The sequence below is a fragment of the Python bivittatus genome, unplaced genomic scaffold (assembly GCF_059951505.1).
Source record: "Python bivittatus isolate LINGU-HERP-01145 unplaced genomic scaffold, Pbiv_v1 ctg000680_np1212, whole genome shotgun sequence".
In the NCBI taxonomy this organism is placed as follows: domain Eukaryota; kingdom Metazoa; phylum Chordata; class Lepidosauria; order Squamata; family Pythonidae; genus Python; species Python bivittatus.
The window spans coordinates 3,317,994-3,333,576 of record NW_028277095.1 but is presented as its reverse complement, the minus strand read 5'-3'; the positions used below and the strand labels follow the sequence as shown (position 1 = coordinate 3,333,576).

Here is a 15,583-nt window from a genome sequence, read left to right as displayed (position 1 = left end):
CACAGGATGCTGCAACTATCGTAAGTGTGAGCTGGTTGCCAAGTGCTCAGGTCGCAATCACGTGACTGCAGGGGTGCTGCAGTGGTCATAAGTGCGAGGACCAATCATAAGTTAATTTTTAGCACCACTGTAACTTTGAATGGTTGCTAAACTAATGGTCATTAAGCAAGAACTACCTGTATTCTCTAGAATAGGCTATGTCAGTGGAAACGCCAAGCTGCAACTTTGGAGAGCACGATATTGAATTTAAACATCAATGTCACTTCCTCCTCTTACAAGCTAGACTAGTCTCCATCCATTTGCAATGACAGTTCTGCTGAGAATTATAACCCAACACATCTGTAGGTCTCTAGACTGGAGAAACTTTGCATAGGAGAGAGAATACTCTTTTTGTGGAATGCCCAGTGAACCAGTCCTCAAGGAACTCATTCCTCTCATTATCTCATTCATTTCCAACCCTTAACAAAATCAATACATTTGTTAATATAAGAGCAACAATTATTTCAAGGCTTAGCATACAGAAGATTCTGGGACAAATCTGAAGTCATCCAAGAGTGCCACCTTCACTACTGTGTATAAATGAGAATGGTAGGATATGGAAAACCTCTTTATAAAAAATAAAAAAGGGGGAAAAGTGGGGGAGACTACCTTGTCCAAATAATGGTTTCTTGATAGTCCATTTCAGGGACTGAGACTTGGGTCCTTAGCCCATCAGCCTTCTCAAATGGTCTTCCAACAAAACCTACTTTGGCTGATCCAGCATCTATCTAAATATTATTTCCTGCACAGCTTTTGGAAGCTTTCTGAAATAAATGTACACCACTGTACAACCTGACCTCAACAGTTTTTCCAGGAACGTGTAGAGTTTCATTTCTGTTGTTTAACAAAATGCGTTGCTCTCCCATGAACAATACAAGTACAGATATTCTGGCAGCATGCGTTTGGTCGGCACTGAGGAACATTTTGCACATTGGAAGTTCTGTACAAATACCAGCGAAGCTTTCCTCCCAGCAGATACAAGATAAGAGTTCCAGAATGCTCACAGACACAGCCAGACCTCCGTTCTCACTCCTGAATCCAATAACACATTGAAGCCGATCAGGAAACAAAATCACTTGCTTGAATATTCTATTTCTGCAAGCAGCATAACATCTAACATATAATTCAGGGTAGCTTAAGGAAAAATCAAGAAGAACATTGGCCCAAACATTGACTCAGGGCTTTTGCTGTCTACATACTAATTAGTAGAATAGGAGAAATAAGCAATATTTCAATAATAAGTTGACTTATTATACAAATAACTGGACAGGCACAACAGAGACCTGGTGGGACATTTCTTATGATTACAACCAGTTCAGAAGGAACAGAATTGACACAAAGGGAGAATGACCGGCACTGTATGTTTGAAAAACAAAAACTACATCTAGACAAAAATCCAGGGGAATGAACTTGGTGACAATGTCAAGAGCATTTTTTTTAATGAAAGAAGGAATGAAAGCTGTATTGTTGTTGGTGTCTACCACTGACCACCCAACCAAAGACAGCATGTGAATAATGCAATGCTTTCCAAAATCACATTATAGATCTTTCAAAGAGCATAAAGTAGTTATCATGGGGATTTAATTACCTTGACATCTGGTGGAAGAACAACTCTGCCAAGCATGGCCTTTCCAGGAAATTCCTGATCTGTTTTGCTAACAATTTTCTTTTTCTTTTGAGAATGGAGGAAGGCCTGAGATCAGCTTGATGGGGAAGATTTAATAGACAATATGAGTTGGAATACTTAAGAAAAGGAGACATTGAAAGCACAGCAGCGAATAATACCAATAAGGAAGCAAACATCCAAAATAGCAGAATTAGCTAATGTGCTGCACGAAAAGCTAAATCAAGATTTGAAAACAAGAAAGTAGAAAGTGGGTGGTTATGAAGGAAGAGTATGTACAGGCAGCTTGGATTGTTAGAGATGGTTCCGGAAAATTAAAGCTCAGAATAACTTAAGGTTAGTGATGGATGCTAGGAACAAAAAACATGGTTTCAGATACGTTCAAAACAGAAGGAAAAGGAACAGTGCCCTAGTTGCTCAATGAAAATGTCAAGGGTAAGAGGTAACACACACACACAGACACACAAGAAAGACCAATCAACATCTGTTTTGGCTTAGTCTTCTTTGAGAAGAGGACATGTGTTCCACTGGATAACTATGAAGAGCAGATGCAAAAAAAAGGATTCCAATTCGAGCTTGATAGAGCTCAGGGTCAGAGAATTTCTTCTGACCCTAAACAAATTCAAATTTCCAGGGCCAAATGGATTGCATCCTAGGGCACTTAAGGAAGTTGCAGATGATCTTGCCAAAACACTATTATTTTGAGAAATCCTTGGGAACAGGTGAAGTGCCAGACAAACGGAAGAAGCAAGTGTCATCCCTACCTTCAACAGAGGAGAAACGTAGGAGACAGGGAACTACAATTCCTAATTGTAGGAATCTTGAGAATATAATAATTACTAGAAGTCAGTGTGGACTTGCAATATTAAGTCTTGTCAGACTAATGCATTTTTCACTTTTTGGTTAATTTCCTTAGCAGATTGTGGAAATGCTGCAGATGTAATATATCTTTACTTGACCAAAGATTTGACAAAAATATCCCATGGCATTCTGACTTGCACACTAGTGTTGTTCCTGGGATTTCTGCAACCCGGACTGAGATGTCGTTTATGATATAAGCTACCAACAAATTCCTCTCCCATCTGTTGCTTATGTCTGGAGTTCCTCCTGTTTCTTTCTCAGCTGGCTCATAATATCTCACAACTGGTTTTGATTTTATGTTTCAGTCCAGATACATTAGCAGCATCTAAAACTTTTGAGTTACTATCAGCAATGCAATGTGGTTTAGAGCTCAAAATCTACACTACTTTTTTATAAACAAATAAAGAATATTGTTAAGATGATATTTATGTGCAAGAATTTTCAGATAAAGAATACTCCATTTTAAGAAATCAGGGTAAGGGTTTTAAGAATATTAAGTATATTTTTAATGAATTGTCTCATCCATTAAAGTTTTGTTGGCTAGAGGTCAATTTTTTGTATTTAATTCATATTTTATATTAGAACAGATTGCTGCTTACAACGTAGTTTAATTGATAAAACCAATTTAAATAATGAATGCTTTAAAATGATATTTTAATAGAATTATACAAGAGGCATATGATATATATGTATCAAAATATATGTAATTTATCTAGATATGTAAAATGGTAGGAAATGTAAATACATAATATGTAAATTTACCTAGGGATTATCAAATTCAATCACTCATTATGGTGAATATTTATAACATTTGTGTATTTATTTGTTGGTTTTTTATTCCACATTTTCTCCAGGTACTCATGGCAGCATATATGGGGATCTTTCTTCATCTTATCAAAACAGATCTGTTTAATTTTTATCCCACCTTTATTTTTGGTCAACTCAAAGCAGCATATATACCTGATGCTTCCACTTCCTATTTTCCCCACAACAACCACCCCGTACAGTGGGTTAGGCTGAGAGAGAATGACCAGCCCAAAGTCACTTGCTGGCTTCAGTGCCTAATGGAGGACTAGAACTCACAGTCTCCTGGTTTGTAGCCCAGTGCCTTAACCACTACACCAAATTATTGTAGATTATGCTTCAGCGTATATTCTAACATCATGGTAAAATGATTAGAGTATCAGCAAGACAGGAGAGATCCTGGTTCATATCATTCCTCAATTATCAAACTTGCTAATTGACTTAATACATAGCATTATAGTTTAAGCCATAATGTGTAATTCTTTAATTTATATCTTAAGCTGTTGTGAATCCTCCATTGTGGTTTGTTAAGTACTGCCTTATGGCTTAGTGTGATCTATCAATCTAGCTTAGAATGGCTTATTCAACTGAAGATACTTAAAACTATGCCTTAGTTTGATCTGAATCAGATCACTTGGTGACATTAGATCAGTTATTCTGTGTACCCCACCTCCCACAGTTGCTGTGAAGATGAGTGGAAAGCCCCTTATACATTGCCTTTAATTCCCTAGGACTGGCAGAAAATAAATGTAATAAATGAACAAAGTGTTCCTTATCAGAAGTAGAGTGAGTGGCACATACCTAGCTTCTTTTAAAAATTAAAAGACAACAATTTCATTCAATTATGCCTTTGAAGGAGTAGATAATTTTGAAAAAGTTTGAAGAACCTGTTTGCTCCATTGTCTGTATTCTACACACCACAAAGCTGACTCTGCACATCCTTGCCTGTATAGAATGACACTATTATATTCTTGGTATATAGGGTGAAACCCATTGACCTACCCAAGAAAAGATCCTTTTTAAATCCCTCTTCACAAACTTACATGTTTAAATATCCCTGGGTTTTCCTCTGCATATAGACCTGAATCCTACAGAGTGAATAAGAAGAAAGAAACACCTAAAAGCACCTAGGTATTGTAGGAGAGACAGAGGGTCTCCCAACTCCCCATCTCTATGTTTCTTGAAGTTCATAGAAAAGCATTATGATTTGAACCACACATTATTGTTAGTTTTGACTTCTACAGACTCCAGCAGTTCAAACCAACAACAGCAGAAATGGGCTCGGGGGGCCCATCATGGCAGAGTTCTGGATCATATCCAAGGCGGAGAAGTTTATTTTGACAGTAATACAGTTTTGCAGGCCTATATCAACCTTAATTTTTTCCTTCCTTCCTAGCGTCCATGTAGCAAATGGGCATGACCATGACTGTGAGATTTCTAATGACAAATACAACCTGCAATGTATTTCTAGAAAAAAAAATGCCTATTGCCATTCTAGCAACAGTTTTGCAGGCCTGAGATCAGAGGAAGTGGAGTAAGAGGACATAAAAACCCTTCGACCAAGACTGTGAGCAACTTGTGTCCAAAGAATGGATTAGTGTTTGGGATTCATAGTAGCAACAGCAAAATCCATAGGAAAAGGTAAAGACCATGGGAAAGCATTTTAGAAAGACAGAAATGGGCTTCCTTTTAGCTTTTTGACTGGCTATTCTGTTCAAAAGAGAATGGTTCAACACCATTCAAAAGGTACAATAAAAAAGCTAAGAAGAACCAAAAAGACCAGAACACATCCTCTCCAGCAGCCAACACTCAGATAAGCAGGGATTAACACCAGACAAACAATCAAGCAGAAAACAACAGCCTAATCAAGGCACAACCAAGGAGAAAAACACACCCCCACCAACACTGGCAGGGCAAGCTACTGCATATAAACAGGGAGCAAACCCCACACTCACCAGCGCTGATGAGGTTACCTAGTTGGGTAATGAAACGTCTGCAAGTGAACAACCAAGCTCAGAGAGCATCAAGGACTCCACAGTTCAACCCTGAGCTACATATATTCTCTACAGGGACGCGGTGGCGCAGCGGCTTAATGACGCTGAAAGTTGCCAGCCAGAAATGGCTGACACTTCGGCGGTTCAAGTCCAGTCTTCGCGCTAAACAGGGTGAGCTCCTGTTTCCTCCCCAGCTCCTGTCAACCCAACAGGTCGAAAACTCACGTGAGTAGATAAATGGGTACTCCCACTCCGGTGGGAGGAAAAATGCTGGCGGCGCCTTGCACGGGAGTCGGGAGCAGCTGCCGGTAAGTGCAAAACCACGCTCGCCCGAAAAGGGCGCGAAGCAACGGAAGCCCCGCCTCCTGCGCTCACCAGCTGGGCTCTGCTCTAGGAAGGAGGCTCTGGCAAACCACTTCCGAAACAATTGCCTTGAAAACTGCAAAGGACTCGTCCAAAGCAGTCACTGCAGGGTCAGTAATGACTGAGCGCAGACAACAACAACAAAAATGCAGACAGGGTATCTCTACCTTGTCCACATTTGGCCAGAACATTCACCAGCTTTCCTCTTGAGATTCATTTTCAGATCTGCTCTAGCATCTTTTTCTAAATGCCAGCAGTGTGGATCCACTTTGGGATCAAACAGAACTTGCCCTTTTTGCAGGCCTCTCCCATCCCCATGACTTCATTCAGGTACTGAGAATCCCATGGATGATCAAATCAAGCATGTATCACTCCATTAATCACCGTGGACACTTCCCATTTGGATTACGGCAACGTGCTTTCCATGGGGCTGCCCTTGAAGACCACCCAGAAGTTACAACTGGTCCAGAATGCAGAAGCACATGCAGTGTTGGGTACTCCTAGCTTTACCCACATTACACCCCTATTGCATGAGCTGCACTGGCTCCCAATTTCCTTCCGGGTGCAATTCAAGGTGCTGGTTATTATCTTTAAAGCCCTATATGGCCCGGGACCAGGTTATCTGAAGAACCGTCTCTTCCTAAGGACCAGATTGGATAGGGTGGGCACACTCCTAGCCCCCTCCTTCAAATGCTGCCATGTTATGGGATTTAGGAAGTGTGCCTTTTCTGTGGCAGCCCTTGCTCCATGGAATACCTTTCCCCTAAAGTTTGGCAGACCCCCACCCTTTTAACCTTCCGAAAAGCACAAGAGCTGGCTTTTCCCCCGAGTGTTGGGACAGGGTGAGACTGACGAGAGGATTTTGTGCTGGACTGCATATGAAAATTTAACTATGGTGCCAGGTTTTAATATTTGTGGTTTTAATATTTTTTATTTTACACAGATGTTGTTTTAACTGTTGGTTCTGAGCTGCCCAGAGTTCAGTACAAGATGGGTGGCTATATAAGCCTTTCAAATCAATCAATCAGTCAATCAATCAATCAATCAATCTTTCATGCAACCTAGAATTTGATAAAAGGACATTCAAAAATCTTTGCACCTGATATCCTGGAAAGAAGGAAAAAGAAAAAAGAAAACTCACACTAGCCTGACACGGTTAAACGTCATTCTGAATCCCACCAATTAAGGTTCTTGTCTGTTCACAAAGCAGACATAATTCCTGTTCATTTATTATACATAACATTTTAAACAGCCTCCAAAAACTTTCATAGCATCTCTGGCTTGACCCCAGGGCAGAGATGTGCAAATGAACAACATCAGCATATTGGTGGTCTCTTGCCCCCGAGTGATGGGTGACTTCTCCCAGTGGCGTCATAGGGATGTTAAACTGGAGAGCCAGTCTGGACTAGTGGTTAAGGCTCCAGAGTAGAAAGCAGGAGATGGTGAACCCTAGTCCTGCCTTAGGCATGAAAGCCGGCTGGGTGACTCTGGGCCAGTTCATCTCTCTCAGCCCAACTCACCCCATGGAGTTGTTGTCATGGGGAAAATAGGAGGAGGAAGGAGTATAAGGTATGTTCGCTGCCTCAAGTTATTTATAAAAATAATAAAGGCGGGATAAAAAATCTAAAAAAAAAAAAAAAACAGCAGGGGAGACAGGATCAAACCCTGTGGGACTAACAGGGACCAACGCTGTCCACTCCTCCCGTTGCCACCAATGGAATGGAATGTGAGAATGGCCTTGGAAGACAGGGAAGAGATGCTGCCCAGGAACAAACAGATAAAAGGGGGAGGAGCCTATAACTGAGTAACGGGCAAAGAAAGAAACTTAGAAAGATTCCAACCTAACTTTCAGGCGGTAAAAAGAGATGGCGGGAGATTTGTACTTTCAGACTCGCAAAACTGATGTCAGCTTCCCAAGCAGACCAGACAGGAAACACGACAAGATGAACTAATTCTACTTTATTGTAAGGCTACGTAAATAGAATCTTGCAAGTTTGAAACTACAAATTTCCCATCATCCCTTTTAACCACCTGGTCAGTTGGGGCAGATCCATTCTGACTTTCTTTCTCTGCCCGTTATTCAGTTGTGGGATCCTCCCTCTTTTATCTGGTCGTTCCCTAGGCAGCATCTCTTCCCCCTGTCTTCCAAGGTCATTCTCACATTCCATTACAGGTACTGCCCACTCAAGTATGAGTGGAGCCACTGAAGTACAGCACCTCAAACTCCATCCCTTGCAAGCAGTCTATGATATCAAAAGCTACTGAGAGGTCTAGAAGAACTAGGAAGGGTGCACTCCCCCATCAAGTCCTCTGGACAACCGGTGCCATTTCCATCTGGGGTTGAATTGGATCAGAAGGTGGGTAGGGAGCTATGGAGACTACCTTGGAGAAACGATTCAGAGATTTTAAAACAAAAACATGTCTTGAGCCTGGGAAACAGGGAAAGCATTAGAAAGAAACTCAGACTGAGTTCTCCCTGACTCCCTGGGATATAAGAGGGAAGGGAGGGAAAATGCAGTCGGCTTGCAATATTCTGTTACAATAACTATCTCAATAAAGTAGGGGTCTAGTCTTCTTGTAGAGTCTTTCTCCTGATCTGGTCAGTCTTGAAGGGCTAACAAGGCACAGCAGTACCTTCTGGGTGAACAGATCTGAAGTTGGCTCTGAAAGCTTAAAAGGCCAACTGTATCTAAAGAATGAGAGAGTTCATTACTGGAGGGCTCATTCTGAAAATGCCCTCTCTCGGACTGCCATCTAGCAAATTGCTGGTAGATGAGACAACCTTAACAAGGCATCTTAGCTGATGAGTAGCATGTAAGGGAATAATATAGTTTTGTATGTAATTATGACCACCTTGGACTCAACTTGAAAGCAAACTGTCAGCCAGTGCAATGCTACCAGAGCTGGGATGATATGTTTATGGCGACCGCCTTCTTCCACAAACTAGCTATGGCATTTTGCACCAGCTGCAACTTCAGAGTCAACCTCAGGGATAGTCCCATGGACAACATATTGTAACAATCTAATCTTGGATCCCTTTTAGCCACTTTCAGGGACGGGCCAGAGTTGGAAAAAGGTACTCCATACCATAGAAAGACTGAATTCAATAGAGACGATTCAAGAAATACCCCCAGATTATACAGTTGCTTCTTCAGAGGAAAGTTAACTATATCCAAAGCGAGACATTGAAGAATGGAACTCTGGCGCTTCTGACTTGTCAATACCTACTTTCCTTATTTGAACAGAGTTTCTACTTTATAACTCAATCCTGTGAAGTGCTGCTAGAACTGGGACTTTGTTCATAATATCTTACCAGAGTTGCAATTCAAGTCTACCAGACTCCCTTTGGAGAGACACAGAGAAAACAAGGAGTTAAGATGAAGGACCTATTGCAAAGTTATTTAAATCTCTAACAACATCTGCTCTGTTGTGAATGTTGTCACGCATCATAACAGCACATACCTTACCTTACATCTCACAAGAATTCCAGGAGATAGAACAGCACACAGCACACTTGCTCCTGGTTTGGCCAGACTCTGGTTTAGACTGTATTGGGCAGACAGGGACTTAACCGGTGAATAGATGGCCTAAGTCTCAGCAAGAATCTCAACATGGCTCTCCCTATATGTTATGTACCTCTATAAAATGAATTTCTTCCTTTTATAAATATCCTTGGTATATACTGCCACAACCATTTGTGGGAAGGGAATAGTGAAGTGTCTGCCCATAGCATGGAGTACTTAGAAGAATTATATTATGTGTAGATACATACTTTACTCCATTTGCTTTTCTGTGTTCTTCGCCACCTAAGGTTTGATAAGCAGAGTCGGTGGGATAGAGGTAGCAGGCTTTTCCCCCTAACAGTACAGGTCTAAATTAGGAAGGAAGGAAGGAAGGAAGGAAGGAAGGAAGGAAGGAAGGAAGGAAGGAAGGAAGGAAGGAAGGAAGGAAGGAAGGAAGGAAGGAAGGAAGATTTCTGCATGCTTCCAACGTTGCTTGCTGGAAACCAGTAAAACTGCAAAGAGTGGGCTGAGATACAGATAAAGGCAAGCGATTTGAAAGTGGCATGAAGATATCAACAGGTTTCTGCTCTACTGAGATTGTGAGCAAGGTTAAAATGTCTTTATGGGGCATACAGAGATAATCAGTAGCCCACTGTGACTGATTACTAGCTCAATTATCTGTTGTGTCTCCTCGCCCCACTTTCCTTTGCTGACCAGAGGAAGGGTAGTGGTGACATCCTACTTGTCATCTCTCAGATCTACAATTGCTGCAGGCTTGACCTCTTACCCATAACTGTAATACAGAAAGCACTATGCAAATCCCATCTCTTTTTTCCCCCACTTATCATGTGCCAATCACACAGGTAATTATCTAGCAGAGATGATTAAGACTTGCTTCCAGGAAAATCCTTCTGCTTCTTCTTTCTAGATTTAAACAGCTAGTAATTCTATAAGTGAGATAAAAGGAATGCTCCATACTTAGCTTATCTAATAATCTTATTTAGCTCCAAAGGTGAGGGCTCATCGCAATCACTCCTTCTGCATCTTCTGGGAATTCAGAGAACTGGGCTGGGTGAGCCCAAAACGGTGAATGAGATGGATAGTGTGATAAGGAAGTAAAGTTGATCGGTACTGTACAACAGGGTTCCTCAACCTTGGCAACTTTAAGATGGGTGGACTTCAACTTCCAGAATTCCCCAGCCAGCCTTGCTGGCTGGGGAAGTCTGGGAATTGAAGTCCACCCGTCTTAAAGTTGCCAAGGTTGAGGAACCTTGCTGTACAAGATGCCGTAGGTAATCAATTTTTCATTTTTTTCACAAGGCTAACGCTACACAAGAATGTAGGCTATGATGGTGGGAATCATAACATCCAGCATTTAAAATGTGATGTACATCTGAAGTAAATGGCAAGGCACCAATGGTGACATGCCAATAGGATCAGGCTATAATAAATACCCAGTGCCAGTTATAGATAATTCCTTAAAGAATGTTTAAATAAAGAAATATAACCTGGCCACCATGGAAATCTGAAACCTGTCAAAGGAGGATGCGCCAGATAAGAATAAATAAATAAATTCTCCATACAGCCCTTGGGCTGACTCAGACCTTCCAAATATATAGGATATCCTTATTCAGGAAGCTTACCTGCCAGTTGTACTAATTAGGGTGGAACATTATTGACCTTCTTTTAAAAAGGAGGGTCAACTTCATGACATATTTTAACATGGAATAAATATCCCAGCTCTGCTAATAATTTCTCACCAGATTGGAATCCAGACACTTCAGCAAATATGTGTTCAAGTACAAGGAAAATAATTCATGCCACTGCCCTGACTGTGTGTATAAGAATGGGTCAAGCAATTTAAAGGGGAATAAAACCATCTGAAATGCTTTTGCATTTACGTCCTATTGAACACTCAGGTCTCCTCTGACTCTTCCTGGAACATCATGGCAGAGGAAAATTGCACTTCCCAAAGGAATGATTTGAATACTGTCAAATCTGCATATGTGAACTCATTTATATGTAAATGGACAAGAGCTCTCTGTCTGACTAGCGGAGCCTTAAAATCAGGATATTAATGAACTACATGAATGAGAATTTCTGGATGCTGTGATAAGGTATTGCTTTTAAGCATAGGGGATAAACAACCCTGTTCGGTTTAAAGGCTGCCTATTTGTGGTGGTCTTGTTCATGAGTGTTGCGTGCTCTCTCACATTGGGTGCATCCGTACAGGTCGTTGCCCTACTTGCAGGCAAGTGCTCGAATATTTCAAAAACGTCCAATTAATGTTATCGCTTGGTGTCTCTTATTTCCATAAAACCAGCTAAGATTTCACTGAGTTCTGCTTAAAACACCACTGTGTACTGTTTTAAAAACCTTATTAAATGTTAAAAACAATGACAGTGGCTCATCCGATTAAAATCAGATAGCACATCATACCATAACAATACACTTGCCTTTTGAAGCTTCATTCCTGCTCCTGAAGAAAACAGCTTTTTGTTTACACTGGATGTGGTCTTCCAGTGAGGATCACCCTAAGAAATGCCACTGCCACATTGGCCCAGCTTACAGAAGTCAAAATCATGACTCAGATCCTTCAGACCAGGAGCTTGACTTCAAAAGAGCGGGAGTTGAAGTCCTACTCCATACAAAACTCTCAATGAGCTTCAGACCTGGAAACAAAGCACGTTGTTTGTAACTACCAGGGCTAGAAATGTCACAGGAGTCAAGCCCTGAGAGGTTGTTATTGAAGATTAAGTTCTAACTGAAGACGGCATGACGCATAAAATTGTTCCAAATTCTCAGACTGCAATCCTAAGCTGGCATGATTGGGAGTAACCACCAAACACAACCAGGAATTCATGTGGCTTGCAGGCAATATTGTATGTGCTTCACTTCAACAAAGAGATGAAATGTAATAAAGTGCTTTTTTCTCAAAAGGTCTCTTCACACTAATGCCAACACTGAATATACCTATTTGGAAATAAGTCACAGCAATTTCAGCACACTTCATTTTCAGGGGGGAAAAAACCAGGGCTAACAGCATTTTTACCTGATGACTTGTTTTGGAATCAGGACAAGTTCTTATTAATTTATTTGAAACCATTACTGCTTATACCAAAATCCCAGGACAGAACAGGATCTTACCAGCACAAACTTTGTAAATCTAGTGAAAGGAAGAGAATATACACCCTATACATATGTAAATGCTTAAGCCTCTGTCTGTTCCTTTTAATTTTTGTATGGAAAGTACAAATATAATTAACGGAAAGCCTACATGGAAACCTGTGCTCCCACGTCTGGATACACAAGGAGCTCTTCCCAAATAGGAGACAGTATTCCGCTCACATTGTAACAGGAACAGAAATAAAGCAAGATTAGAACAAAATGTATTACATTATGTATTATATAAACAAACAGGCACCTACAGCTCTCTTTTGGCTCATCAAGAATGAGATGCTTTTGGCTACTAAAAGAAACAATTTACATTTCTCCTATACTGCTTACAGACCTTTTAAAAAAAAGGCTTGCCCAGATGACCTGAGAACACATTCATAAAAATCACTGCATTTTACTACTTTCTGTCAGGAGGAGAACACTCAGATGGTGGACAGAGTGGGTGACATGTAATTTCTGCCTTCGTTTGTCTATTTCACTCAAAAGCGTCTTTTAAAAACTGACCTCTTCTCTCTCCCATATTCCACTGTAGGGTATTATTACTCAGTCACATTGGCTCATTTCAATACTTGGATTGCTTTTTAATTTGGAATGAAGACAGCAAGGAAACGTGAACGCGTGAGCCTCTTACTACGCCAACTGCCAAGTTGGCCCTGTCAAAAGTCATTGAGTGCTCTACTGCTGATCAGCAGGATTAAAATGCTGTTCAACAGAGGTCAATTTCCACAGAATTAGTCCTCCTGAGATCAGTGAAGAAGATCTAGGCCCTTCATTCATGACAAGTTCAGAAGACTCATAAATTATGGGATCAGATATACAGTTCCAGAAAGTTTGACATCTGCCTTGCACTATACAGGATGTTGCAACTGTGGGCCCCGCGTCTGATAAGCATTAGTGCAAATATCTTTACAGCCAGCTTTCTGAGATTTATGTTAACGAAGGGTGGCAGTACGAGTCACACTACAATATGGGGACAAAGAATGAGAAAAATGGCCATTTAGATACATTTTACAAAACATGCCCATGGTGATTAAATATTTCAGTGTCACAGGGTTAACTGTAGGTGAGCAATTACAGATTAGGTGGTCTCTAGAAATCCTTCTGAAAGTAAGAAACCTGCCTTTTTTTTGACAGGTACCCCTCTGCCAACCGCTGTAAAAAAAAAATTGGCTGCAAAAGGGAAAATAAATGGAGAATCAGGGCAATTCAAACCCACGAGCCTTCGCTTTCTAAGCATAAACAGATACACTACCGAGGGCGCATCCTGGCAACTTCCTCACTTACATTCCTCTTCTAGCATCCGTGGACTTTCCTTCAGCCATAAACATCCCCCTTAGGAGACATACATACAAATCCAGGAGGCCTCACTCCGCTGCCATCGCACAAAGAGCCTCAAACACAGACAATTTTGTACAGGATGGTAGGAAAAGAAATAACAATAGTGTGCAGATGGAACAGCGAGCAGAACTTCTGGCAACGGGGGAGACGCAGGGAGCAGGGATCCCTCCGAGCAGTCAGTACTTCTGAGGCGCAGGAGTTTGTTAAGTCAAAGATTCTCAGTCCCAACTTTAAAAGTCCAAGAGTTCTTTTTACAACCCGGAGCGGAGAAAGGGGGTGGGGGGGAGAGACTTTCCTCTTTTCTTTTGTCTGCGGGCTACACTGCCAACCAGGCAGTGTGCATGACCCAGGTTCAAACAGACCCCTCTGCCCTTCCGGAGCCTCCAAGCAGCCCACAGACACACAAAAGACCACGGGTTCCCTTTGCCCACCCCCAGTCACACAAAAAGCACACATTTGCAAAAGGAGGTGGCCACAGGAGAAGTCATCGCAGTGCCGGCAGTGGAGTGCTCTCTCTCCCTCCCCCCCCTTTTCCCTTCCAAGCTCACCAGCTTTGCAGGGATCTTTATAGTCAATTGGATCTGTTTCTTCTTCTTCTTCCAGGACATCGCTGTAATCTGTAAAATCCATGGCTTGTCCCAGGACCAGCACCAGGAAGGAAAGGAATAGTAGCCCCCCCCTGAATGCAGACATGCTGGCAGGTCCCGGGAAATGCTCCACGGAACTGGAAGGGGGGGGGGGAGCAAGAATGGGAAAGGGGAGGGGGGGAAGAGAAATGGAAAGAGATGGGAGGTTCCCCCCCTCCTCTCTTTCTTTCTCTCTCTCTCTCCCTCTTTCTCTCCCTCTCTCTTTTTTTCTTTTAGGGAAATGAGATCTGGCGGAGGCGGGTTCAAGAGCCCGGAGCTCAGCCCCCTCCAAGCTGGAGGGTTTGATCACAGTACAACCCTGGGAACTGGGCCAGCCCGGGGGGGGGGGGGGAGGAGGAGAGGGGGAGAGAGAGAGAACGCGCTTTAGAGCTTCAGGAAGATGCTGCCACTCACCCCCGAGCACATCCTTTTGGCCCGGCGCGGTCCGGCTTCGGGGCTTGCAAGCACGAGCGTCCGCGAAGGGGGTGGGTGGGTGGGGGGCGTGGAAGGAAGGAGAAGGACTAGGCAGTCGGACCCCCTGCGAAGTTTTTCTGCCGATCCCAGGACGGAAACCTAGGAACGTAAACAAAGCTGGTAACCACAGACTGCCCCCCCCCCTCGTCCCCCTCCAATGGCTTACCTAGAGGAACCTTCGCAAACTCTGGAACGAGGGAGAAAAAACGGGGAGAGGGGTGGAGAAAGGGCATCTTAGGACAGAGCTGAATATTTTAGCGGAGCCTGGATCCTTTCCAAGAAAAAATGGGGGGGGGAGGTGGAAGGAGGAAGAAAAGCGTCGCTTTGCCAGAAAGAAAGGAAGGAAGGAAGGAAGGAAGGAAGGAAGGAAGGAAGGAAGGAAGAAAGGAAGAAAGGAAGAAAGAAAGAAAGAAAGAAAGAAAGAAAGAAAGAAAGAAAGAAAGAAAGAAAGAAAGAAAGAAAGAAAGAAAGAAAGAAAGAAAGAAAGAAAGAAAGAAAGAAAGAAAGAAAAACTCTGCCGTTTGCAAGGAAAGCGGAGATTTTATCGCGGGTGGAGGGGAGCCCAGGCGCAGAGGTACTTCCTGGGGAGGTACAAATCGGCCGTTTCCTCTCCCGGCTCGAGCTTCCAAAGCCGGAATAGACGGGAATGCCCTCCGTGGGCGGCCAGGCTGGGCAGCAGCAACTCCTGCCCTCGGCCGCGAGCCTCGCGTGCTTTTCCCTTCGGAGGGTGCCGCCGGGACCCCAAGTCCCAGGGCGCCTGCATCCAGGCAGCGGGCTTTG

At 42.6% G+C, this 15,583-nt stretch overlaps 1 protein-coding gene across 3 annotated transcripts in view; it reads right to left on the bottom strand.

Annotated features, from left to right (window-relative positions):
• The window catches only part of BMP1 (bone morphogenetic protein 1), a 127,634-nt gene extending 112,311 nt beyond the window's left edge, over positions 1-15,323 (bottom strand). The window contains exons 1-2 of one of the 3 annotated variants that reach the window (XM_088152147.1): positions 14,970-15,323; positions 14,744-14,902 (exon numbers count right to left, since the gene is read on the bottom strand). In XM_088152147.1, coding sequence (XP_088008273.1) covers positions 14,744-14,902; positions 14,970-15,036 — 226 coding nt within the window. In that variant the 5' untranslated portion in view covers positions 15,037-15,323. Of the gene's footprint in view, positions 1-14,251; positions 14,558-14,743; positions 14,903-14,969 lie in introns of those variants that run through there. The other 2 variants (XM_025170924.2, XM_007434809.4) reach the window with 2 other exon arrangements.
• Positions 15,324-15,583: the final 260 nt, after the last annotated feature.